This window comes from Hemicordylus capensis, chromosome 4, assembly GCF_027244095.1.
Source record: "Hemicordylus capensis ecotype Gifberg chromosome 4, rHemCap1.1.pri, whole genome shotgun sequence".
In the NCBI taxonomy this organism is placed as follows: domain Eukaryota; kingdom Metazoa; phylum Chordata; class Lepidosauria; order Squamata; family Cordylidae; genus Hemicordylus; species Hemicordylus capensis.
In genome coordinates this window covers 21466257-21492377 of record NC_069660.1, presented here as the reverse complement: position 1 = coordinate 21492377, position 26121 = coordinate 21466257, and the positions used below count along the sequence as shown (strand labels likewise).

The 26121-nt window shown below is 45.8% G+C and overlaps 1 protein-coding gene across 3 annotated transcripts in view; it reads right to left on the bottom strand.

The window, feature by feature from the left end:
• The window catches only part of PMEPA1 (prostate transmembrane protein, androgen induced 1), a 140008-nt gene that overhangs the window by 10984 nt on the left and 102903 nt on the right, over window positions 1-26121 (bottom strand). For all 3 annotated transcript variants that reach the window (XM_053246223.1, XM_053246222.1, XM_053246221.1), the window contains exon 2: window positions 11475-11629. In XM_053246223.1, the coding sequence (XP_053102198.1) occupies window positions 11475-11588 (114 nt within the window). In that variant the 5' untranslated portion in view covers window positions 11589-11629. The remainder of the gene's footprint in view (window positions 1-11474; window positions 11630-26121) is intronic.

The window sequence follows — 26121 nt, the reverse complement described above, 5'->3', positions numbered from 1 at the left end:
ATGGCGCACGGTTTGGCTGTTGCACTAGCAACAGAAGCAGGGGAGAAGGAATGCATTTGTAGTTACAGTGGGAACGTTTTTAGTGTCACACACAGGAAGGGAAAAGACAATGTTTTGGAGACTATCTCTCACAATTCAGATGGGGGGGAGTGAGGGAAGGAGATTGTGCTGTTGAGTTAGTGTTGACTCCTGGCGACCACAGAGCCCTGTGGTTTTCTTGGTAGAATACAGGAGTGCTTTACCATTGCCTCCTCCCACACAGTGTGAGATGATGCCTTTCAGCCCCTTCCTATATCACTGCTGCCCAATACAGGAGTTTCCCATATTCTGGGCAATAAACCAGTGGGGATTCAAACCAACAGCCTCCTGCTCTCTAGGCTGGTTGCTTCCCCGCTGTAGATATAAGAGAGACACACAAATTGTTCTGTTGAATTTGATAATGAAGCAGTTGTGTTAATGAAAAAAGATCATCCCCTAGTTATCAGGTTTGACAGCCACATTGCTGGGACCTGAATCTGCAACAGGACCATTATTAATAGGCTTATTTGCCATGGTAGTTAAATGGATGTTTCATGTTCAGATCTCATATTCATATGAGCTGCTGAGGACAAAAAGTAGCAGAGGACCATCTCCTGTCTTGCTCTATCTGTGAGCTTCCGGAAGTCATCTGGCTGTCCACTGTTGGGGAGAAAGCGCTGGATTAGATAGACTTGACTTAATCAAACAAGGCAGTTCCCACATTATCTCTGGGAAGGACCATAGCTCAGTGGAAGATGCACTTTTGGAACTCTGGTCCTTCACAAAGATAATCTGCTAACTGTGTGCTTGGCATGCAAAAGGTCTCAAGGAGATCTCAGTCCCTGGCATCTCCAGGTAGGGCTGTGAAATAGCCATCGGAAACCCTGGAAACGTAGAAGATTTGTGACTTTTTAAAACCTTTCTCTCTCTCTTTTTTTTGCTCTAGCACTGAAGAACATTGTAATTTTTTTAAATTTATCCTTTTTTGTTAGACTCAGGATTCTGGAAGTTTTTGAATAATCCAAGTTTTTATTATTCATTCATTCATATAGGATGAAGGATGAAATTGGAGTGGGGAAATCCACATTTATTGACTCTATTGATCTCTGAGTGGACCAGGAAATGGTGGATTTCTTATGAGGATACTCTATGAAGGCTTTATTTCAGTGGGTTTGAGTATCCTTTTATTATGCGATAGCCTATTTTGTGCTTTTCCTCCTTCTTGCTCCCCTAAAGAATATAGAAGCTAATCATTATATTTTTTAACACTTCTTGAGCTTGTGGACTTTGGGATGAGAATCCTTATTGAGGAGCACTGTGGATGTTTAGTTCTGTGCTTGAATTAATTATATTACCCATAGTTTTTTTGTCATGGCAGAATTGGTTCTCTTCTCTTTAAACTATTTAATTGTTGGGTGATCAATTGGTTCAGGGGGAGTTTTTCTTGAGAGGTTCAATATCCTTCATAGATGACTAGATTTAGATTTTGCGAGTTCTGACACCTTAATATTTCTTACTCCTTATATATACACATATATACATATATAATTACTATTATTGTATCTTTCTTATGTATGGGTTAGATAAGATGGATAAGATCTTGTTTGTAAACATGTATGCTTTTGTTGGACTCTCAGATGTGACTTTTTCTGTTTCTACCTTTAATACTAATAAAAGCATTTAAAAATCTAAAAGGAAAAGGAAACTCTGGAGACCCATTGCTTGTTAGTGTGGACAATTTTGAGCTAGATGGACCAATGGTCTGACTCATTATAAGGCTTCCTATGTCAGAGTCCAGCACTCTGAACCCTTAGTACCAGAAGCTAATAAAGAGTCAACACACGCTAGAGTGCTGGGGTGATGCGATGTAAGTGCAGTTGCCTTGCATGTGAACCAGTTGTCCACCAAATTTATTCAATTCTGTTTGTTTTTTAAAGCCCCAACTCCATGCACAAACCTCAAGGCAGTTCTAGCAGAGGGGGGAAAAGAAGTGATTTATATGGAAATGAGATACCCCTGTTGCTTTCCCCTTGCTTCTGTTTATAGCAAAACTCAAAAATGGTCTATATAAGATAAGGGACTTTTTGGGAGTGAAACGTAATAGATTGCCAATGTTGTTTTATATGGCATACTAATTCAGCTTAACATTTGAGTGGTATAAATAATACAAAGTCCATGTTTTAGAAGGCTGCTGGATGTAGCTGGATATTACTTCATCATTCAGGCTGCCTGTGTCTTACTTTCTACATTTAAATTAAACAAGTCAAAAAACACAAACAAGAAGAATCGGAGAGATGCATATAAATATGCCTCTAGATAATGGAAAGAGAGACGGAACGGAAAGGACAGATATTTTTTCAGTAAAAGGTTTTCATGCATCTCTCACAAGATGAGGTTTTATTTTAAAAATACAAGTAAGCATGGAAGAACTATACAAATCTTTTTTGATTTTATGGTGAGATTTCCCCATCTAAAAAAAAAAATTCAAATAAAATAAAATACAATAATAATCCCTCTTAGGTTGCAACTACTACTGACACAGACAGTAGCCCAATGGAGACATCCATGTTGAACACTTGTACAATGAGTACAGAGAGTGCACAGCTGCAGATCTATACACAGGTATAGTTATGTTGAATGCAGGCACAGCAGTACACTTCCTATCTGTACCATGCATTTGAGGGGCCTGTTCCCAGGGACAGTCGTCCACACAAAGGCATGTAAAAGGCTCCGGACATCTGTACACACATGCAACATAATGTCTGAATAGGGCTAGTGCCATATAATGTTTATATAGTGCTCTAGAACAGGCATGGGGCAGACTTCAGGCTTGCAGGATCCACTTTGTTTTCAACCAGAGTCTGGGGCAAAATAGACCTGAGGGTCGTAATCAATGGCTGATGGTGGCTTGGCAAAGTTAGTAACAAACTGGGTTGCCAACTGGACTGAGGCAGGTTCGGATGATGTATTGCAGAGAACTGCATGTGCCACGGGAACTATATGTGACACTGCAAGATACCCCCCTTAGGGGATGGAGGTGTAGCTGAGAGGTAGAGCATCTGCATGCTGGCACTCAGCAAGATCCAAGTTCATTCCCCGGCATCTCTAGATAGGGATGCGAGACTCCTGTCTGTAAACTTGGACAGCTGTTGCCAGCCAGTGTAGACAATACTGAGCGAAGATGGACCAATGGTCTATCAATGGATGGACCAATGGATGGACCAATGGTTGGTATAAGGTGGCTGCCTATGTTCTTATTCATACGTCACCTAAGATGGAAGATGCAAAGAGGCCTTTAGTGCGGCAGCCATGTGCGAGACGCAAAGGCCGTGTGGCACATATGGAACTCAACTTGTCTGGCATAGAGGTCTGGGCAGAGGAGGGAATCACTGTGAGACATACAACTGTTTACTTTTCAGCATCCCATTGGGCAGATTTACTAAGTGGTGAGTGTATCACTGCCTTATGCTTGCTGGTTTATATTTAATTTTGCAGTAGGCAATGGCATTGCATTATCCCATCTGCTGCTCCAATTCTTTGGGCTGATAGCAGCCTGAATATACTTCAGTGTGGGGAAAGGAGTGGATGCAGGCAGGTGGAGGATGCTATGCAATTGAACATGCACTGCTCTGAAGCATCTATTTCCCCTCCTTCAAAGAGTTTTATACCTCCTCAGCATCTCAACCCTGCACTCTTTTATTCTGAATGAATCCACCCCAGACTAAGATTCCCAGAGCCAAAGTCATACTTTTCATAACTGAATATCAAAGTGGTGAACTATCAACCGCAGCTCAGTTTTTAAGTGAAGAATACACCCGGTGGTAGAGACTGGAGGCAGAAAAAGGACACACCCAGGGCTTAAGGAATCCACTGCCCAAAGCAACAACTCACACGGTTCCATAATTATTAATTTGTATCCTGCCTTTTCCAAAAAGGATTCAAGGCAGCTCGGAATAAAGCTGAGCGAGATGGACCAATGATCTGACTCTGTATAAGGCAGCTTTATTTATGTGTGCATGTGTGCTAACCTTTGCTAACTTGGCAAAGAGGGACATTTTAGAGTTGTCACACTTTTATATTTAGTAAGGGGAGAGTAATTGTTCCTATCCAACCCCAGCATCATGTTTTTCCCCAGTGGCTCCTGCTGATGCCTACCTTGTGTGTTTAGACTGTAGAGCCTTGGCACAAGGTAACCTCTTATTTATTATTCTACATAAACCACTTTGAGAACTTTTTGCTGAAAAGCAGTATATAATAATTCTTTAAAATATTTATGTATTTATTTAATCATCCATTCACACACATACAGGCACCCCCCACCTCTCTCTCTCTCTCTCTCTCTCTCTCTCTCACACACACACACACACACACACACACACACACACTTTTAAATTTGTCAAGCAGCCTAGACCTGAAGTGATCAGCATACCCTGCGCTCTCTGCTTTTCACACTAGGAGGCGCTATGTGGTCCCTACCATCCAGCATAACCATGCATTTGCCATTATATGCTGGAAAGAGAGCATATCAGTGGAGAGAAACCAATACATAACTCCATTATTTCTTTCAGCTGTGAAACATTTGCTCTGTGGAATGGCTTTCCATGACAAAGTCCTTTAGCATTTCATGCTGTGGCTGGATCTGCACTTGCAGCAAAATGAAGTGGCTTGGAGAGGGTTGACTTCCAAGGTGCACCATTTCAGATTGCAAATGGGGGAATCACATTTCTGAATTCTTCCAAAAGCCTCCCTGCAGTTTTAACCTTTGTCCCTGACATGCTAGCTTTCTTCTTGCAGGGGACATTAGTTATGGGGGAATATTCAATAATGGTATTCACCACCTGCAGCTTGAAGTGGAACATACCGCCCTGAGACTCTATTCTCTCAGTCTGCTGGGTGGCTAGATCATCCCAGGACACTTCACAAGAATGAGCCTCTCTGGTCTTATATTCCTCTGGCTATGCGGTCAAGAGACCACGTAATAGAGATGTGTCACTCCTTTAACCATCCTGTTGTACTCAGTGCTGGAATTAGACTACATGTTTTCCTGGCACTAAGGCCTCTCTTCAGAGAGATGCCACGGGGTGCCCAAGCTCCCTCCTCATTATGTGGCCCCTTATGGGGAGGAGAGTCAGTCTTGCAGTAGCAAGTATTAATTGTTCCCTTTGCTAAGCTGGCTCTGCCCTGGTTTGCACTTGGATGGGTTACTACACGTGAACACTGTCCACTCTCAGATATTCCCCTGAGGGGATGAGGCTGTAGCTCAGTGGAGGAGCATCTACATGCTTGCACACGGTGAGTCCCAGGTTCAATCCCTGACATCTCCAGGTAGGGTTGGGAAAGACCGCTGCCTGAAACCTTGGAGAGCCGCTGCCAGTCAGTGTAGACAATACTGAGACAGATGGACCAATGGTCTAACTTGGTATAAGGCAGCTTCCTATGTTCCTATGGCTGCATATGCAGGTCTTGTGGTAGCAAGCATGACCTGTCCCCTTAGCTAAGCAGGGTCTGCCCTGGCTGCATATGAATGGGAGACTTGATGTGTTAGCACTGCAAGATATTCCCCTCAGGGGATGGACCTGCTCTGGGAAAAGCAGAAGTTTTCAAGTGCCCTCCATGGCAGCATCTCCAAGATAGAGCTGAGAGAGATTCCTGCCTGCAACCTTGGAGAAGCTGCTGCCAGTCTGTGAAGACAATACTGAGCTAGATAGACCAATGGTCTGACTCAGTATATGGCAGCTTTCTATGTTCCTAACTCTGGATCAGTGCTTTCCAACACAATTGTCCCCTCTCCCCCAGCCAGGCAATGACCTTGTGTGGACAACCCTTGGAAATCAGACCTGTCTTTCTTTCTTTCTTTTTCTTTCTTTCAAAAAAAGGTTTCATTAAAGTAACAGCTGAGGGCTTGTGTCAGAGGCTGGAATTGTTGGGCAGTTGCTGAGACCGACATCCCAGCAGAGGGTCCACTGCTAACCCAGAGTGGCAGCAGTCCTTGCTGTTCCCGGCTGTGTAGTTGCATGCAGTCAGTGACGAGCATGCAAGTCAGTGATGAGAGCATCAGTGCATGCCATCAATTCAATGCACCAATGCTAGTCACCAATGCAACTCAGTGGTGAGAGCATAAGAACATCACCACCACGCATGCAGTCAGTGATGAGTGAGAGAGAGAGAGACAGAGAGAGAGAGAAGGAAGGAAGGAAGGAAGGAAGGAAGGAAGCAAGCAAGCAAGCAAGCAAGCAAGCAAGCAAGCAAGCAAGCACCTTCATTTATTTTGTCCTTGCCTTCTGGGCAGTGGTGCAGATTAGGCACCATGGTAGAATGACAAGAATGACAGTGGCGAGGAGGAGGTAGGCCCACAGGGCATCTCCAAAACCTGGAGCTGGCACTGGAACCATTCATTGTGCCAACCAAAGAGACAGACTTGGCAAGTCAGCTTCAGCAACAGGCACACCCCCAACAACAAGCATGTGCAAAGAGAAGGTACACACTGTACCTACGCAAAAGGTACACATCCAGAAAAAAACAAAAACGTTGGGATGCCTGTATACTGCGCATGCTGTCAGTTAAACAATGGGCCTACTGGTTGGCAGCTGCCTAAATATTCCTATCATAGGAACACAGGCAGCTGCCATATGCTGAGTCAGACCATTGGTCAATCTAGCTCAGTATTGTCTACACAGACTGGCAGTGGCTTCTCCAAGGTTGCAGGCAGGAATCTCTCTCAGCCCTATCTTGGAGATGCTGCCAGGAGGGAACTTAGAACCTTCTGTTCTTCCCAGAGTGGCTTCATCCCCTGAGGGGAATATCTTGCAGTGCTCACACATCAAGTCTCCCATTCATATGCAACCAGGGCAGACCCTGGAACATGTTTAAAATAAGAGAGCTGCTTTTTCTGGAAAGGGGCTTTAGGATAAGAGATGTAACTCATGGTTTATGAGTTTATTTAATTTTTCATTTAATCTTATATCTGTTTCTGAAAGAGCTGAAAATGCGGACGCATAACTGGAGCACCTGTAGGCGAGAGGGAGGTACCAGCAGACAGCAGATAACCTGCAGATAGATAGATCTACTTATATACCGCCTGATATGTGCATCCCTAAATGGTGTACCCAAGTTAATACGACAAATATAAAACATGATAAAATGATCAAAACAATTTTTACAACATAAAACAAGCCGCTTAAAAATCAATCAATCAATCAATCAATCAATCAATCAATCAATCAGTTAAAAGCCTGAGAATACAGGTGTCTTAAGGGGTTTTAAAACACACACACACACACAGAGTCAGAGATGGAGAAGCTCTTATTTTGACAGGGAGTGCAGTCTACAGCCCTGGGGGAAGCCACAGAGAAGGCCCACTCCAGCGAGCTGGACCTCCTCAGATGATCTTAATAGGCCGGAGGGTTCATGGTGAAGAAGGCAAATCCCCTGGATTTAACAGAGTGGAGTCTTCATGGACTCAGAGGGCAGTTAACAGAACACCAGGTGGACAGGGCTAAAGGAACTCAATGGCAAAGAGCGAGCAAGGAGGGCTTGAACAAAAAGATCAGGGAGTTTCCCAGCTTGAAGAATACTCTCTCAAGACAGTCACAAGCCCTTTTGCTTCTGAGGGGGATAGGTGGCTAAAATGTTCACTATCCTCAGGCACAGGCTCAGGTAGCACATGCACATTTTGCTGGGCGGTCCATACTTGGCTTATGAAGTCCTCCCATCTGACCTTCTTCACTAGTTAATAATATCATTAATACTGCTTTCCAACAACGTTCTCAAAATGGTTTGTACAGAAAAAGAAAATGGTCCTTTGCAAACCCTTTGGGGACAATCAAGAAAGAATCACAAGATATAAACACCACCACCAGTTATTAGAATCCTGAGATTCGCTGAATGGAGCAACATGCAAAATGGCGGCTTTGGGGGTGGAGCTAATTACCATCGGCACCACAAGAGCATGCATTGGGATGACCTATCTGCAACAAGGAATCTAGATCTGCACTACGATGAGGGATTCTCTCACCAAACTGGCCCCACAAAATCTGGTCAAAGGGCAACCAATCCTCGTGTGCTTTGTGCGAGGAACACCAAAGCTGAAGAGACAAGTAATTAAAACGAGGCCAGCCACAGCAGATAATTTCCCCCCTGTGATTTTACTTGTTTTATTTTAAAGCACTGAGAGGGACTCAGAAGTCTTTGCTGAGCTACTGTAAATGAGGAAGCTGCTGTGTAACAAGTCAAACCACTGGTCCATCTAGCCTCAGTATCATCTACATCAAGGCTGCACAACTTTGGCCCTCCTGCAGATGTTGGACTACAACCTCATCCATCCCTACTGGCCACTGGGGATGGTGGAAATTGTTGCTCAACAACAGATGGAAAGCCACCATTGTGCAGCCCTGGTCTATATTAGGCCTGTTCAACTTTGGCCCCCAAGCTGTTTTTATTTATTTATTATTTATTATTAAAACTTTTATACCGCCCTTCCAAAAGGCTCAGGGCGGTTTATATTAAAACACCATTAAAATCAGTTAATAATTAAAACAAAAATTATAAAGCATAAAAACAATGATTAACAATTAAAAACATAAAACAACAATTAAATAATCAGAACAATTTAAAAACAAGTTTTAAAAAGCTGAGAAAGCCTGGTTGAAGAGATGTGCTTTCAGGTGTTTTCTGAAAATTGCCAGAGATGGGGAGAATCGTATCTCAGCAGGGAGCGCATTCCACAATCTCGGGGCAGCAGCCGAGAAGGCCCGTCTCTGTGTAGCCACCAAACGAGTTGGTGGCAACTGGAGACGGACCTCCTCAAGTGACCTCAATGGGCGGTGGGGCTCATAGCGAAGAACACGCTCTCTTAAATACCCAGGGCCTAAGCCGTTTAGGGCTTTATAAGTTATAACTAGCACTTTGTATTTTGCCCGGAAACCTATTGGTAGCCAGTGTAACTCCATCAACAAAGGAGTAATGTGGTCTCTCCGAGATGATCCAGAGACCAACCTGGCTGCCGCATTCAGAACCAACTGAAGTTTCCGGACTACGTACAAAGACTTAGCCCGCTCTCCCCGCAGACGACCCTGCCCAGAGCCCTGGGCGGCCGGATTGGCCACCCACACGACTACCAGCTCCGTCACAAAGCCGGCAGGGGTGAAAGGGATCAGGGGCCAGTCGGCCCGCAGAAGTTCCAGCATGCCTTGCACAGGTGTGCGGGGCATCCTGGAGGGACCCTCGAGCCCAGGGTCATGAGTAGACCCTGTGTTGCCGCCCGCCGCAACAAAATGAGGTTAATGGAGCGCTTGCGCTGTTAACCTCCTTTAAGGGGAGGGTGTTTTAGGCGGGCTAGCTGCCTCACCTGCGAGCCCAGTGGTTCCCACAATCAATGGAAAGCGGGCTAAGCGCCCTTAGCCTGCTTTCCGTTTATTGTGGGAATAGCCTCATTAACTTGTAGCACTCCCCAGGGATGAGACAGAAGTCCTTCTGCCAAGAATTGAACCTGGGACCTTCTGCAAGCAAAGCAAATGCTCTTCCACTGAGCTATGGGCCCATCCTCAAATCATCCCGAGATCTACCACAGGCCTACTTTCTGTCCACCTCTGCCTTACACCTGAGGTGGCCAAACACATGGAAAGGCTTTTTCAGGGATTGCCCCCAGACTCTGGTGTTCTCCCTGCTGCAAGGAGGGGAGGGCTGTCTTTTTCCCATTCTGCTTTCCAGCAGAACGTAAAGACTCTCTTATTTCAGAGAGCAATTGGTGTTGTGGCAATTTAATTGTTTATCCATTGCTGCTGATCTTTATATAACATCACTGCTGCTACCTACTTATTTATATCTTTAAATTATTATGCTGCTATGTAGTGGCTTTGTTTGTTATTTTAAATGTATTTTTAAATTAATTGTTGGTGTATATTTTGCATGCTGCCTTGGGCGTTTTATATAGAAATGCAGGGTACAGTTCCGAAAATGAGTAAAGAAAAACCTTTTTAAAAAAAAAACCAGGGTGCCACAAGTCACTGTAGTGTATGCTATGCTACAGATGAAGCCTCTGGTGTAATGGAGAGGTTTTTGCCTCTAGTCTCCTGAGCCAGGGAGTGAGCAGAAATGCATCATGGGAAAGGCAGTCAGGACTACAGGTCTGACACTGGCTGACATACAAAGCAAGGATGCAGAGCTGCAGCAAGAGAGCTGCCTGACAGAACTTCCCAAATAACTGCAGCGGTGCAGCGGGGAAGCAGCAATTTTTGACACACTCCCCTCCCCCAGGAAGGCCTCTGTGCCACCTGAAAACATGTCTCTGAGGGCTGTGCAACTGCCAGGGACATATCTGGGCTTCCTGGGGAAGGGGAAGGTGTTTTAAAAAAACAAAAAACCACTTCCCTGCTGCATCAGTGCAGTTAGTCGGGAAGTTCTGTTAGGCTGTTCTCTTGCTGCATCGATGCATCCTTCAGTCTGTATGTCAGCCATGATGCCACAGCCTGGCCCACATGTGCTCCTGCTCCTTTCTAGAAATGGTACCAATTTTTGATGCTGCATTACAGGCTGAGCTCCTGTACTTTACTCTCGTAAAAATGGGAAGTTATCAGTTCACACATGGTGTTAAATGGACTCTCCAATGCGAGAAGGCGGGAGACAGAGAGTACAGTTCAATTCCTTGCACCTTTTAACGTTCCAAAGGGATCTGGGTCTGCTGGTGAGCCATACACTGAGGCCGCATGTGCATGTAACTGCAGGCCCAATGGACCTGTAGTTCCTCTCCCCACCCCCAGCTCTCCTGTCCGAATTTGGACATCATGGAGAGCATTCTGTCTGCAGCCAGAGAGATTGCAGAGAGGAGAGGGAAGCAGCTGTATGGGCTTCCTTCTGGCAGCCCACACAGCCAATCATGACCAGAGGGAGGGAGAAACTTCCTCCTTTAACTCTGGTCTCAGTGAATGCAGCCTGCAGTTCAGAATTTGGGCACGCAGGCTGTGTGGAACATTGGGTTGGGGCGACGAAACTCACTACAACCCAAGGGTTCGGATGACGAATACGGCGAGTATTTATAAACCACTTTTCAACCAAAGTCCCCAAAGCGGTTTACATACAGAAATTAATTAATTAAATAAATGGCTGCCTGTCCCCAAAGGGCTCACAGTCTAAAAAAGAAACATAAGCAAGCCACCAACAACCGCCACGGGAGGGATGCTGTTCAGGGGTTGGATAGGGCCAGTTGCTCTCCCCCTGCTAAATAAAGATAATCACCACTTTGAAAAGGTGCCTCTTTGCTCAGTTAGCAGTTAAAAAAATCAAAACCTAGGGTATGTTGCCTCACGGATCCGGGGTTGCACGCATTCGGACATCATGGTGAGACAACCTCTGCCCCCTTAAACTCCAGTTTCGTGTTATGTGAGAATGCAGCCAGACAGCAAACAGTATGAACCAGGTCAGGGAGCAGGAAAGAGACAGGAGTGGCAGAGGCTACTTACTGATGATAGGTTCTCCTCTCTCCTCCGCCCTTGGCTGTGCCGATTGATGAAGGATCGTGCAGAGAGTTTGTAGTGATTCAGCAAACATGTGATGACAACCACCATCACCATCATTACCACCACGATTATGATTATCTGTACAAACTCCAACTCCGCTGCAAAAGAGAAAGAAAAGAAACCACACATTTTGAGAGGTCTTGGAAACAAAAGGCACTTTAAAAAGCAAGTTGAAATGTAGAGCTGTAACACTTCCAATGGCAGAGTCACATTTCCAAACACCCAGAATTTCTGAGTACCCACTGAAGGAATACTGATACAACACAAAGAGAATAATTGATAACACAAAAGGCCAACAAAAGCCTTAAATTGGCACAACCTTCCTCTTTCCAACAGAAATGGTGGGATCATTGCCCATTCACTTCTTTATTTAATAGTTGAGCTGGATCTGGAGGTTGAGCTTACCTGGGAGCAAGTCAAGGTTAAAATGAACCAGATAATAGTCCTGCTCTAAGGAGATTCAAGGCCTTTGCAGAGGCTAGCATGCCAGGTAGCTATGCTTTTATATTTATATATTTATTTTATTTGATTGATTTATATGCTGCCATTCTTCATGAATGAATTCATGGCAGTTTACAATAAATTTATGCGGTGGGGCGGGTGGGGGGAGAGTAAAACACAACCTCTAAAATAAGAGAAATGCAGGAAAAGGCAAAAGTAAAACAGGGTAGTCACAGAGAAATGGGTATTGTTAGGGGAAGGCCTGCTGGAATAAAAAAAGTCTTTAACGTCTGCTTAAAACTAAACAAAGAGGGGACTACCCTAAGATCAAGGAGCAGGGAGTTCCAGAGAGCTGGGGCCACCACTGAAAAGGCTTGCCCACGTGTCACCGACAATCATGCTTCTGAAGGCTATGCAGGAAAGCCTCTCTACATGATCTCTTGAGCCGGGCAGAACGGTATGGTCTTTGGGGCACTGATGCACTCTGTGGTCTCTTTATACCCCACCTGTGCTGTTTTGTGAAGGTGGAGCTACTCCATGCCAACCAAGCAGTGCAGCACAGTACTTGTGATGCTACTCACTTTGGGAACTACGACACAGTAGCCATGGAGCGGCGCAGCCTTTGCAAGCAGCGCGGGCGGGGTCTAGCGGGGCTCGGAGGCAGCGGGTGTATCTCTCGCTCGGATCGGCAGCTTGCTGAGCAGTATGTGGGTCAGTGCAACATGTCATGGGGACAGTTTCTCTGGGTTGAGTGCCTGAAACACTGGACCTGGGGGAGAGCAGGGTCGCCACTGAGACCCATAGCTAGACAGTGTACCCCTCTGCTCCCTGCACCTGGGTACAAAGTACCTAGTATAGCAACAATGTAATTCTGAACTTCACACTAAAAGAAAAGTGTGCCGTCAAGTTAGTGTCGACTCCTGACGACCACAGAGCCCCGTGGTTGTCTTTGGTAGAATACAGGAGGGGTTTACCATTGCCTTCTCCTGTGTAGTATGAGAGGATGCCTTTCAGCATCTTCCTATATTGCTGCTGCCCGATATAGGTGTTTCCCATAGTCTGGGAAACTTACCAGAGGGGATTCGAACTGGCACCCTCTGGCTTGCTAGACAAGTCATTTCCCCGCAGCGCCATTAGCTAGTTCATTTTCAAGCACAGCACAGCAGGGTTAGGCGCCAATTAAAGAATTGTTAGTTGACTTGCCTTTTAACCAACTGATTAAGTTTAATGAGATTTGCGTATTATCAGCACCCCAGCATAGCTGCTGCTTCTTTGAGCTCTTGCAAGCAAAAAACGTAACAAAATGCTACTAATCATTGCTATAGAAAGAGTGGTTACCTTTAAATAGCTTATTTACCGACCCTTATCACAGTAACGCACCAGAACAGAAATACTACTGCAAGTGTTTATATACTACCTTTCAACTAAAGTTCTCAAAGTAGTTTACTTAAAGACACAAATGAATAATAAATAAGATGGTCCCCTCTCCCCAAAGGGCTCACAATTTAAAAAGAAACATGGTAGACAACTGCTGGAAGGATGCTGTGCTGAGATTGGATTGGGCCCGTTGCTCTCCCCTTGCTAAATATAAGGGAATCACCCACTTTAAAAGATGCTTCTTTGCTAAGCTAGCAGGGGTGATAGCTTAAAAACAATGCCCCCTTCAAAACCACTGTTCCTTTAGCTCTCAGTATGACTGATTTCTCCCAAGATTAATCCACTGGTGCTTTAGGTCATCTAGATCACTACACAACTTCCAGATTATCTAGATCAGGACTACACAGATGCCGGCAGATGTACTACAACTCCCATCATCCCTGACTATTAGCCCTTGTGGCTGGGGGTGATGGCAGTTGTAGTCCAGCAACACCCAGAGGCAGGGGCGTAGCAAGGTTGGAGTGGGCCCAGAGACAATATTTTAAAATTCCCCCCGCCCTCACAGAAGCTCAGCTCATGAAGTAAAGAAATCTTAAATGAGGCTGAATCGTGGTAACATCATCCTAAATTTTTTTTTTTTTAAGGTTTTGTAAATTGTGGACGATGCAAGTCATTTAATGGTACTAGAGAAAGATATGCTGTTCTGGTAGCTCCAGGTCTTAACACTCACATCAATTTCGGAGGATGAATACAACTGAAGGAAGCCCGGGTGGGTGCGTGGCTGGGGGAGTCAGGCATGTGACTTGCCTCTGGGGGGCCCCCAAGGCAGTGGCCCCCAGACAACTATATCCCCTTGCCCTATTATAGTTACGCCCCTGGGGCCAAAGTTGTGCAGTTCTGAATTAGATTAACCTGCCAATTAAACTTGCAGCCTTACAAAACAAACCACCTCCTACACCAGGAGTGGTCAAAACCTGGCCCTCCAGCTGTTGTTGAGCTGCAATTTCCATCATCCCCAACCACAATAAACTGTGGCTGTGGATGATGGGAGCTGTAGTTCAACAACAGTGGAGGGCCACGTTTGACCACCCCTGTGCTACACTCAAATTAAAGAATATCGGAACATAGGAAGCTGCCATGTACTGAGTCAGACCATTGGTCTATCTAGCTCAGTATTGTCTTCGCAGGCTGGCAGTGGCTTCTCCAAGGTTGCAGGCAGGGATTTCTCTCAGCCCTATCTTAGAGAAGCCAGGGAGGGAACTTGGAACCTTCTGCTCATCCCAGAGCGGCTCCATCTCAGGGAAACACTGCTGAAGCTGAACCCTCTCAAAGATGTACCTTGAGCGCACACACACACACACACACACACACACTCTGCCCAGCCGTGAGTCATGCCTCCAGATTCCAGCCGCGAGCGTCCCTTTTGCACTGAGTGAATCCATTGAATGGTGCGCAGCTGATGAAAACTGAAGTCTCGCCCTTCCGTTGAAAAAGCACAGGCTTTTCTGAACCTACGCTGATTCCAAACCATTCCCAGTGGCATCCACATACCAGACTTCCAGACGTAATTTAATTCAGCGCTCGGTTCAGCCAGCTGGCAGTGGCAGCTTGAATGGCTTCAGCTGGCACAAAAGTGTATTGCAAAGCGGGGGGGGGGGGGGAGGATGCAACCCAAGCCGCTGCCGAGCAAAGAAGAACAAGCAACAACAGGCGACTCGTTAACTTCAGTGGAGGAGAGAGCGAGAGGGCAGGCGGAGGATACAGCTCCCCACACTTTGCCTGGACCCGGGTGTGGTTTGAGAGGCATAGAATTTGATCCCGGAGACACAACACAGTCATTGCATAGAGCCTATTATTCTCAAGCTGCTGGAGTCCTGGGAGGACATATTCTCCAGGCCGGCAGCACATCTGCCACCCCTGCCTAGCGCCCTTTCCTGTCTGTGGGCCAAGAGATTAAGGCTGTAAAACACAGATGCTCACCTGGGCTTCAGGCAGAAGGGAGGAGGCCTCTCGCTCCTGGGCTCTGTGTGCCCAGCTCAGGGAGTCGGTGGGAAAGAACTGGAGCCGAGACTTAAACCAGGAGCCAGGCCTTGGTCTCAGGAGGAGCAAGGAAAGAGCCAGCTTGCACTGGGGTGGGGGGGGGAAACAAATTTTCCAGCCAAGGGCAGTTACAATAAAGTTCCAGGTGAGTACCCCTTCAGAACCGGGGTGGGGGGAGGAGAAAAGTTCACATCGTGCACATCATTTATTTATTTATTTATTTATTATTTGATTTCTATGCCGCCCTTCCAAAAATGGCTCAGGGCGGTTCACACAGCAAAATAATAAACAAATAAGATGGATCCCTGCCCCCAAAGGGCTCACAATCACATGGTATACATCTGCACAAGCGTGCATATTGTCGTCACAATCACACCGTGGACTAGACTCCCCATGGCAGGGGCTGCCTGCTATTCACTGCAATCTCTTCACAGGCTCCGTCAGCTTTTTCTCCAGCATGACTCTGCTGGGGAAATGTCCGCCACGAGAACTGGCTGGTTGTTTTGAGGCAGGACATGGAAATCCAGCTCTGTTGGCCACTCTCCTTGCTGCCTCTTTGATCAGCAACATAGCGAGGCTATTCACATGCGCGTGCAAAAACGGGCTAAGGGAGCCCAGTCCAGTTTTGCACACGCATGTGAACTGCCAGGATTCGGCCAATGGAGGCAAACCCACCTAAGTAGCCTCCCTTTAGGAGAGTGCGTGCTCTCCTAACCTCGTTTTCCTGATCGTATAGCAGCGGGGAGCCCGGGGAGCGGAAGGGGGATCCCCCCATGGTGCACCGCACACTCACATGTTGCATTATGGTATTTCCAGAGGTTGGGATGCCCCCTGCCCTCCCCGTTGTCTGGACATGCATGGAATAATCTGGGTGCGCAGGGAGCGCACCCTGCACAGGCAGAACTTACCTGTAGGTAAGTCTAACCTGCTTTCCCTGCAGCCGGCTCTGGAGCCATTCTCACCAGTCATGAGAAATGGCTCAGTGGCTAACAAAGCGCACGTGCAAAGGTGCTGCACCAGCACCAGTCTGTTGTGTTAACTAGTTTGCACAACGTCTGGAGCTTGCATTTCAGAGTAGTGTTGCACTAGGGCAAACATGTTTGTGCTTGTGCCACAAGGAGTGCCAACTGTAGCATACCTGATACGTTTTGCGGGGGACTTTGGTGCAAAGCACAAGTTTGAGCATTCCCCTGACTTTGGACAGCTATGCAGATCTTCTTGCAATAGTGCAACTTTGTTCATGGCACAAGTGCTTTTATTGTCTGGATGTCAGCCATTGTTTCTGATGTCCTTACACCCTGGGGCTGTTTACACGACCTACCGGGCGGGTGGGAGGCTTCACAAAACTTGCCTTCCCCCAGATGAGCATCTTGAGCTTGGTGAGAACGTGCTTCCCGCTCCCACACAATCCCTGCTGCTCCATGCAGCATGGATCACTCTGAGGCCGGGACTTGTTATCCTGGCCTCTGGGTATCCCCAGTGCACTGTGTGCTGAGCCCGGTAAACTGGGTGACCTCCCCCACAGGGGAAGGGCACTCTAGGCACCTGTTTCTGTGTCAGCGTACGCTACAAGTAGCCCACGGTGACACACAATCCCAGGAACTAGGTTAAGGGCACATTTGCGTCCTTAACCTCAGCTAATAGCCAGCCTTCGATGCTGGGTTCGGCACCGTGGCACGGCTGGGATCTGCACAGACCTCAGCGGTTCACACAGGCACTAAGCGTGGGCTTGGCTGCTTGTGAGAACAGCCTCCCTGTGTGAGGTGTTTTCCTGTCAGTCAAATTCCTTACAGCAGCTGCACAGATTGTCAAAGTTACAACTGATTCTTCCCCTCTCAGAATTTAATGTGTTTGTGGACATTCTGTGACATCACAGTCTAGCTTGAAAGTAATGGTCATATCATTATTCCACTGAGACCTGCAGGAATATGTATCAGAATTTACTTATTCTGCTAGCTGTCTTTCATTGAGGATGATAGAACATACCTTTCAGCTTAAGGTTATGTGGGTGTCCCTATCCCAGCTATAAATGATGTCTCAGTGCTTATTATAAACTGGGGTTTACAGTTTTTAGGCTTTGGGGCCTGTTTGGGGAGTTCCCATTAAGGCTTAGAATGCAAATCTCCCATATAGTGGTGTTGGCTGAGACAATTCCCCCCACGGCCTACAATACATGCGCATGTGCAGAGTGCCCTTCCCTAACCAATGAGTCACTGTACAGGAGTGGGATTTAGAAGGAGTTCTAAGTTAAAAAGACTTGAACCCTTAATCTTTTTAACCCCCTTTCTTAAGAAGAAATTCCAACACTATCTGGAGTGCAAAAAGCACCCCCCCTCCCCCGACGGGCAAAGGTAGAAGAAAAGAAGAGCATTGAAAAGCAGTCATCAAACTCCATAGCTAACTATTTTTAACCAAACTATGTTCACAGAGGAGAAGCCATGGAAACCACTTTTTGCAAAATCTGCGCTCAGCTACCACCATTTGCAGTCAGAGGAACACAGGAAGCTGCTCTAAGTCGAGTCAGACCCTTGGTCTATCTTGCTCAGTATTGTCTTCACAGACTAGCAGCGGCTTCTCCAAGGTTGCAGGCAGGAATCTCTCCCAGCCCTATCTGGAGATGCTACATGTCCCCGTTATTTCTCTTTATGCAATGGGTTGCTTAGTGCTGACTTGGGTAGAAGGGGGAGAGGAGAACATTAATGGCGAGATTTCCTTTTGGCATCTAAGAGAGGTTAAGTGCCAATGAAAGCAAATGAGGTGCCAAGGAAACAGCCCAGGTAGAAGCTCTGCCAGCTACCTTGGAGCAGATTCCGCTAAGCCGCTGCTGCCGCTGCTGTGCCAACCACAGGATATGCCCCAGTATTACATTTCCTGCATTCTTCCCAAAGGTGCCCCAAAGAACTTCAATAACTATGAACCAGCTCCTTGTAAAAACCTTTATGTGCTTGCTTAACTTTGAATTAATTAATTCGGGTTCAACCTACTCCGCAATCTGGCCTGTCAGCTGCATGCAGTTTATGAAAAGGGTATAACATTTTTATTATATGAAATCATTTCTTTACTTACTTAATTTAATATCCTGCTTTTTGTACTGTAAGATATCTTAAAGCAGCATACAATTAAAACAATAAAACAGTCGCAACGTAAAAACTGTATCTCCCATAACTAATTCCAGCAATAAAACATCCTATAAAACTTTTTAAAATACAAACAAACAAACAAACAAACAAACACACACACACTATTGGCCAAAACAAAAATAAAATTTCATGCTGCAATGTTGCATGCAGTTTGACTCAAGTGACAATGCATTCAATGGGATTTAACCAACCACCCTGTGTACAGAATTGCGACCTTAAACCTCTCTAAAGAGACAGAAAGAAAGAAGATTGCTTATAAGCTCATGTTTTGCATGCGGACGGTCCCAGATTCAATCTGTACCATCTCCAGGTAAAGCATGGCTGGGAAGCCCCTTCCTAAAATTGGAGAACTGCTGCCAATCAAAGTAAGAAACATTAGGCCTGATGGACCAATGATCGAACTAGACCGTTATAAATAGGGCACTAGAGACAGTGAGTGGGTTCACACTTAACACAGAACCCAAGGTTTGCACAACCTCCTCAGGCCCGAGAATACACGCTCCACCCTCCCACGAGCGCCCGCTTCCTTTGTAGGTTAGGATACGATAGACTGATCGCAACATCCGAAACCACCAATCTCAGCATATCCCAACTTGCCTGCTCCAGGGAACCTGAGATCAGAACCCGAGGACTGAAGTTAGCTTCCCATCCCAGGTCCCCTGGAGCAAGCAGATTAGGATATGCTGAGGTTGGTGGGTTGGGGCCAGTGTTCCCTCTAACAGAGATTCCCAGATGTTGTTGACTACAACACCCATAATCCCCAAGCAAAGGCTATTGCAGCTGGGGATGCTGGGAGTTGTAGTCAACAACATCTGGGAATCCCTGTTAGAGGGAACACTGGTTGGGATGTCACAAGCAATCTCAGGGCATCCTAACCTGCTTGCTCCAGGGGAAGGCATATGTTTCAGCTGCCTTGCCCCTGCAAGGACAGAGCCAGTCCAATGAATTCTATACCCATCTTCAAAGATGGCCTAGGGTTCCCAACTCCGATGGAAGCTATTCCTGGAGATTATTCCCCTCTAATATTTTTTGCAATGTCAAGCCATTAAAATCTCCAGGACTGCTTTCAATAGTCACCTGGAGATTGATGCTGATTCCAGGAAATTCCAGGCCCACCCTGGAAGGTTGGTAATCCTAGAATAGCCCCATATAATTAAGAGCACGTAGTATAGACCACAACCAATGCATCAGATGCAACTGATAAAAATACCCCTGACACAACCCATGAACTCAGAAAACTGACAAAAGAACCCAAGAGGCAGCTTACTTATTTAAAATGAGTAATGCCATGTTCCCTCATCTCCACCTCTGCTCCCATTTTTAACTCATGACCCCAGATCAGCACAACTCTGTGTGCCACATCTTAGCTAGGCTCAATTGACTTATTTGGCTTCCTTCAGTGTCTTCGGCATCTATTCGAACTAAAAAGTTGCCAGTGAGAGTCTCATTGGAACCAGCTGCTGGTGGGGGCTAAAGGACAGAGCAGCGATTTCCCCAGCAACACAGTATAGAACTCTTCCTTGACTTCCCTGCTGTTTCCCACTCTTTCGGGCTTTCAGTGCTTGAAGCAAGCGCTCCTTTCCATTCAATGGAGTATCATATAGTTGCACGTATTGTTCTGAACGTCTCCATCCCTCTCACTGAGGATTGTCGAGAGGGCCTGTAAATAAACAGAGGCCTTTACATTGCCTCCAAACGGGGGGAGGCAGCGCCTTCCTTTGTCCCGCAATGAGATACATGTCCAAAACGTGGCACAACTGGCGTCAAGGTTGGAGGAGGTGGGGGAAAGGACAAAGCCCAGCCATGCACAGGGCCGTCTCCCTCATTTGAATGTTTAGCCCTTTTAGGAGGAAGGGGGAGGATTTCAAGGGCTCCCTTTGTAAGAAGGCCTCCCCGCATAAACCCAAAGGACGAGAGGCCACCAAAAGCATGACGCGCAGGGTGCTTTTGTTTTGCTGCAGCCATGAGGGGTTAAAGGTAACAGGAGCCCAACGGGGGACAATCCCCTTGTCCTTGTGTTAACTGCTTTCACCCTGGGTATGGTTGGCTGAGTCCTAGACAGCTTTAAGCACTCTGGCAGACAGACAAGGGAGCCTCAAGGGTGGAGTTCAGGCACAGAGCTTTTGGCAGTCCCGTCACGCGCTGGCGAGGCCCCTCTCCACTGCTTGCCTGATGGGAGAATCGCAGGGGGCCAGGAGAAGTTCGGAAGGGAGCCTATGGAATTAGCCGCCTCCCCCTCGCCTCGAATCAAGCCAGTTTACGAGTGCCTGTCTTCAGGGACAGGAAGGGGTTCCCACAGATGCTGCCTCTGAAAGTGAGCAAGGGAGGGTGTGTGCAGTTGGAGGCAGGCAGCCTGCATTTCAAGGGCTGTGCTCTTTCGGCACCAAGACTTACAAAACATAATGCCACAAGACGAATCGGTCACTCTTTCCCCTGATGCAAAGTGGCTGTGTGGTTCGTCATTTCTATTATGTCTGCAGTGTTGTAAGTTTGATTTTGCATCACCTTGGGTGTCTTTTGGATGAGGAAGTCTGATAGAACAGACAGAACAGACAAACAAAATGTCACACCAAAAGGAAGCAAAGATGCAGCCCTTCTTTGCGGGAGAGGGGATACCACATTTCAATGAGATGTTCCCAGATTTCAGATCACATGGCCTGCAAGTATTTGTCAGCATTAATAACAATGTGTCAGATGAAAATCAGGACTAATTTCTTTACAAATGGAACAGGCCACATGAATATGTTGTTTCTGTGGGGTCCACCACCTTGCAGGCCCAACAGTCTGAATTCAGAATATATCCCCTGCTAACTGAACATATCCCCTGCTAACTGAGCAAAGAGGCACCTTTTAAAAGTGGTGATTCTCTTTATTTAGCAGGGGGAGAGTAACTGGTCCTATCCACCCCCAGCACAGAACCTCTAGTGACTGTTGCTGGTGTCTATCTTATGCTTCTTTTTAGATTGTGAGCGCTTTGGGGACAGGGATCCATCTTATTTTTATTTATTATTTCTCTATGTAAACCACCCTGAGTCATTTTTGGAAGGGTGGTATAGAAATCAGATAAATAAATAAGTAAATAAATAATTTCCTTACAATATGGAGGGTTTGTTTTTTTTAAACACACCTGGGTTTTTTTTTAAGCAACTCAAAGAAATGCACTACCAACTAAAATTTAGAATTATAAACCTTAGTGTATACTACAAATGCTAGTACATCTGGTATCAGAGCAAATACTCCTTAACGTAATTAACACACACAGAGAGAGATTATTAATCAGCTAGAGTCCTCGATTTCTTGAAAGAAGGTATCATTAGGAGACATGATATCCAGGCAATGGTATTCTGCAAATTCATAATGTCACAGCAACCATTTACAAGCTGGTACCTACTGTTGAACTCACATAAATCCAAGACTAAGAAAAATCTCAGATTTTCAGCTTTCCTTTAAAAAAAAAATAAAGGACTGATAAGTGTTTAAAGGGGGTGATGGAAGAGCTTGGGAAATGTAGGCAGCATTGGGTAGAAGTCTGAAATCCTCCAGGGATTTGGCTTTAGTGACCCACACAATTACTAGTGTGGTATAGTAATAGGTCATTACTATAGCTACTGTTACCTGGCCCCTAACCCTACTAGCCACTAGGGATGTGCCCGAATCGTTTTGGCGCCTCATTAGAGAGGCACCGAAACAATTTGGGCGGCTGCATCCGAAACATTTCAGATGGCGAGTGGTAGCTGTAAGAATGAGGCATGCAAGACCTTACCTGCTCCTCTGCCGCCATGCCACTGCTCTGCTCATGGCGCTGTCCTTCCCAAAAGGTCACATGTGGCTGCTGCGTCACAGTGGCTTCACACACGTGTGTGGTCTTTTGGGAAGGGTAGTGCCTCAACCGGAACAGTGGCGGGGAGGTGGAGGAAAACATAAGGACCTGCGTACCTCATTCTTAAAGCTACCACTTTCTGCCCGCCCACCCCCCGCTCCGGCGGCTGTCTGAAATGATTCAGGCACATCCCTACTAGCCACCAATCATACCCTTCTCTGTAAGGAAAAAAAAGGGGCCAAATAAGCAGATAGATGGTGAATATTCCTATATATTTGTGTGTATCCTTTAAGCCATTTTCCCAGGCAACCCATTCTTAAGGTGATGTACAAAAGAGATAGCACAATTAAAAACCCATCTGAATTAAATAAAACTTAATTTAAATTTAGTCAATTTCCCATGAAATTGATTGCCAGGAAATCTAGGACCACCAAACGGAAGTACTTTTTCACACAACGCATAATCCACTTGTGGAATTCTCTGCCACAAGATGTGGTGACAGCCAACAACCTGGATGGCTTTGAGAGGGGTTTGGATAACTTCATGGAGGAGAGGTCTATCAATGGCTACTAGTTGGAGGGCTATAGGCCACCTCCAGCCTCAAAGAAAGGATGCCTCTGAGTACCAGTTGGAGGGGAGTAACAGTAGGAGAGAGGGCATGCCCTCAACTCCTGCCTGTAGGCTTCCAGTGGCATCTGGTGGGCCACTGTGTGAAACAGGATGCTGGACTAGATGGGCCGTGGGCCTGATCCAGCAGGGCTGTTCTTTTGTTCTATGTAAATATCACAGGATCTAGAAATACAGGATAAAATTTAATCATTATGGCTGACATCCAGATGCGCAACCTTCAGGGACATATTTTGGGAGGCACAGCTGACTTTAAAGGGAAGGAAAGATTAGCAAAAATTACCTCTCCTCTCCCTGCCCCCCACAATAGCATCAGCTCAGCACTAGTCAGGATGTCGGCCAACAACTTTCCTTAAAAGTTAAGAGCTTTAAAATACTAAAACGGTGGATTCCTAATCATGTCCTCTCAGAACTGAATTCAATGGGACTTACTCTCTAGTAAGTGTTTCAAGTATTGCTGGCTAAAACCACCAATCAAACTATCTTAATTCAGCAAGCAGCTTTGTAAAAGGTCAGTTGATGATGGAAGGTACAGTATATCCTGCTCTTCCTCCAAGGAGCCCAGAGCAGTGTACTACTCCCTGGAGAAGTCCATAATGCTGGGAAAAGTTGAAGGAAGGAGAAGAAGAGGACAACCAGCAACAAGGTGGATGGACTCGATTACGATAACAATGAATGCACCACTGACAGACCATAAAGGCCAAGGTGAAGACAGATCATCCTGGAGAGAATCTATCTATGTGGTCACTGACTTGACGGCACTTAATCAATCAATCAGTTCAGTGGGGTTGCTCACATGTATGAATGCATAGGATTGCAACCTTTTCTAATGTGCTGGCCCTACTGCTGCCTCTGGGGCCCAGTACAACAGGTTCTCCTGTGCCCCATTTCCAGCGTCCCTGCCTCTGCTATATATTTGGTCCTCTTAGATCATAGAAATGCAGAGTGAAGAGAGGACACCCTTTCTTCCATTTCATATCCATAACTATATTTGCAGGAGCTGATAGATTTACAAGAAGCTGAATCCACCTAGTTAATTTTTGATTCAGACTACCAATTAAACCTGCTTAAAGGGGAGGTCGGAACCCTTCACAATCCAATCTCAGGTTAATATATTGCTATAACGGCGCAGGCAACTCAACCACACTGCAAATAAAAGCTTTTTACAAAAGGAAATAACCCACATTCTATTCACGTTCATTTTTATATATATATCCCCCCCCCCAAGCACACAAAAAATGAACACATTTTGTATTTGGCTTCCTAATCATTGTCACTTTTCAATTAGAGGAGACCTCATTCCATTTTTCTCTGTAATTTTCCCCAGGGAAGGGAGATGGATGCACCAAGCTTTATGAGACGGACAAATGTGGCTTCGAAATGCAAAGTAAGGTCACACTAATTTAATTTAGCATAATTTTTACTCCTGAATACATTTCAGAGGCAGGTTCAGACACCGCATTGAAATGACACAACCTGCTTCTTTGTGCTTTCTGTCTAGACAAACAGTGACGCTTTGGGAGTGTGGGCAGCAGGAACAGGGAGCAATGCATAGATTGCTTTGCGAATAAATATTTTTTTCACACATCCCCATAAGCTTGAGTTATCAGTTTCAAGAACTGAGTGAAAACACTCATCTATCACTAAGGGCTGCCAGAACTTATACAATTGTCTCAGGAGTTTTGCAATAGTCAGTTTTCTTCAATTATGGCTGTAAACCTCAAACCACTTACTCTACTGGGACTTAATGAGGCTTTTGCAGAAACTGTGATTCCTGTCCAACTGCACAACAGACTGCAGCTTTGACAGTGCAATGGGCAGCACAAAAGAGGACAGCTATGCACTGCAACAGACCTGGATAAAAAAGGTATGGGCAATCACATCAAGCATCCTTTGTCATCGTTGCGGGGTGTTATCAATGAACAGAGGTGCACACGTTCTTCAGTAAAACAGTGGACAGGAACAGTGATGTCATCATGCATACAACTATGTCAAGATTGTGTACATTTGTTCATAACGGCCCAAATTGACACAAATTATTAGGAACAGATTCACATGATCAAAAGAAATGCACCTTCCTGGAAAATCCGAGTTGTCATTCCTGCAGAGCATGTCGTGTGAACTCAGACGTTTTTGATGATCCCAGATCCATCCTGTGACCACTGGCATTTAACAAGGATTGACCAGCCATGTTCTGATCTAAGAATAGCAAACCTAGTTGAATGCTGGCTAGTCGTGGTGCAGATCTGGGATCAAAGGAAAAATATTACACAATCTTTTGTGTAATTACACAACATGGTCCATGGAAGCAAGTGCGGCTCGGAGGCTGGGATTCATCATGTGATGCAGCATCATATAGGCTTAGATTGGGGAGCTGTACTCAGTGCTCAAATTATGAGGGAAGAGCTAGGGCCTCCCCAGAATGAAATCCTAATGCTTGACTTGCCCTCAATTTTAGACAAATCATGTCCCCCATAGACTTCTAAAAACAGTAGCCAAGGAGGACATTGCAATGATATGGGGGGCAGGCCCTCTCCCAGTACTGGCATAGCTTATAACCTTTGCTCAGTCACCGAACATGTAGGAAGCTGCCTCATACCAAATCAAACCCTTGGTTCATCCAGCTCAGTATTTACACTAAATGGCAGCGGTTCTCCAGATTTCGGTGGGGGTGGGTGGGTATCACTACCAGCCTGACTAAGAGATGGCAGGGATTGAACACATGCCATTGTGGGAGGGGTTGATGGTAGATATAGTCCAACCATCTCTGGGGGGCCAAGAGAATCCCTGGTCTAGACTAGGGATGTGCAACTGGCAGCCTGTGGACCAGTTTTGTTAAAAGAAGGTTTTTTTTTTTAATGTTGTTTAGTAGCTAGCCCAGAATACCAGTTCCCCAGATACAAACATCTAAAGAGCCACATTGCTAAATAAGGGGGTGAACAAGTGTCAACATTTATGAAACTTTGTGGCTAGGGTGTTGCCTTGGAAGGTTCCATTCTCAACAATGAACTCAACAGATAAAGGCGGGGCGCGGGGGGGGTTGTAAAAAAATAAAATTTAAAAAACCCTGCCTCCCCAATATTTTTCATCTTCCTGGACACAAGCACTGCTGGCAAAACTCTCATCACTTGGCTTCTCTTTAGAA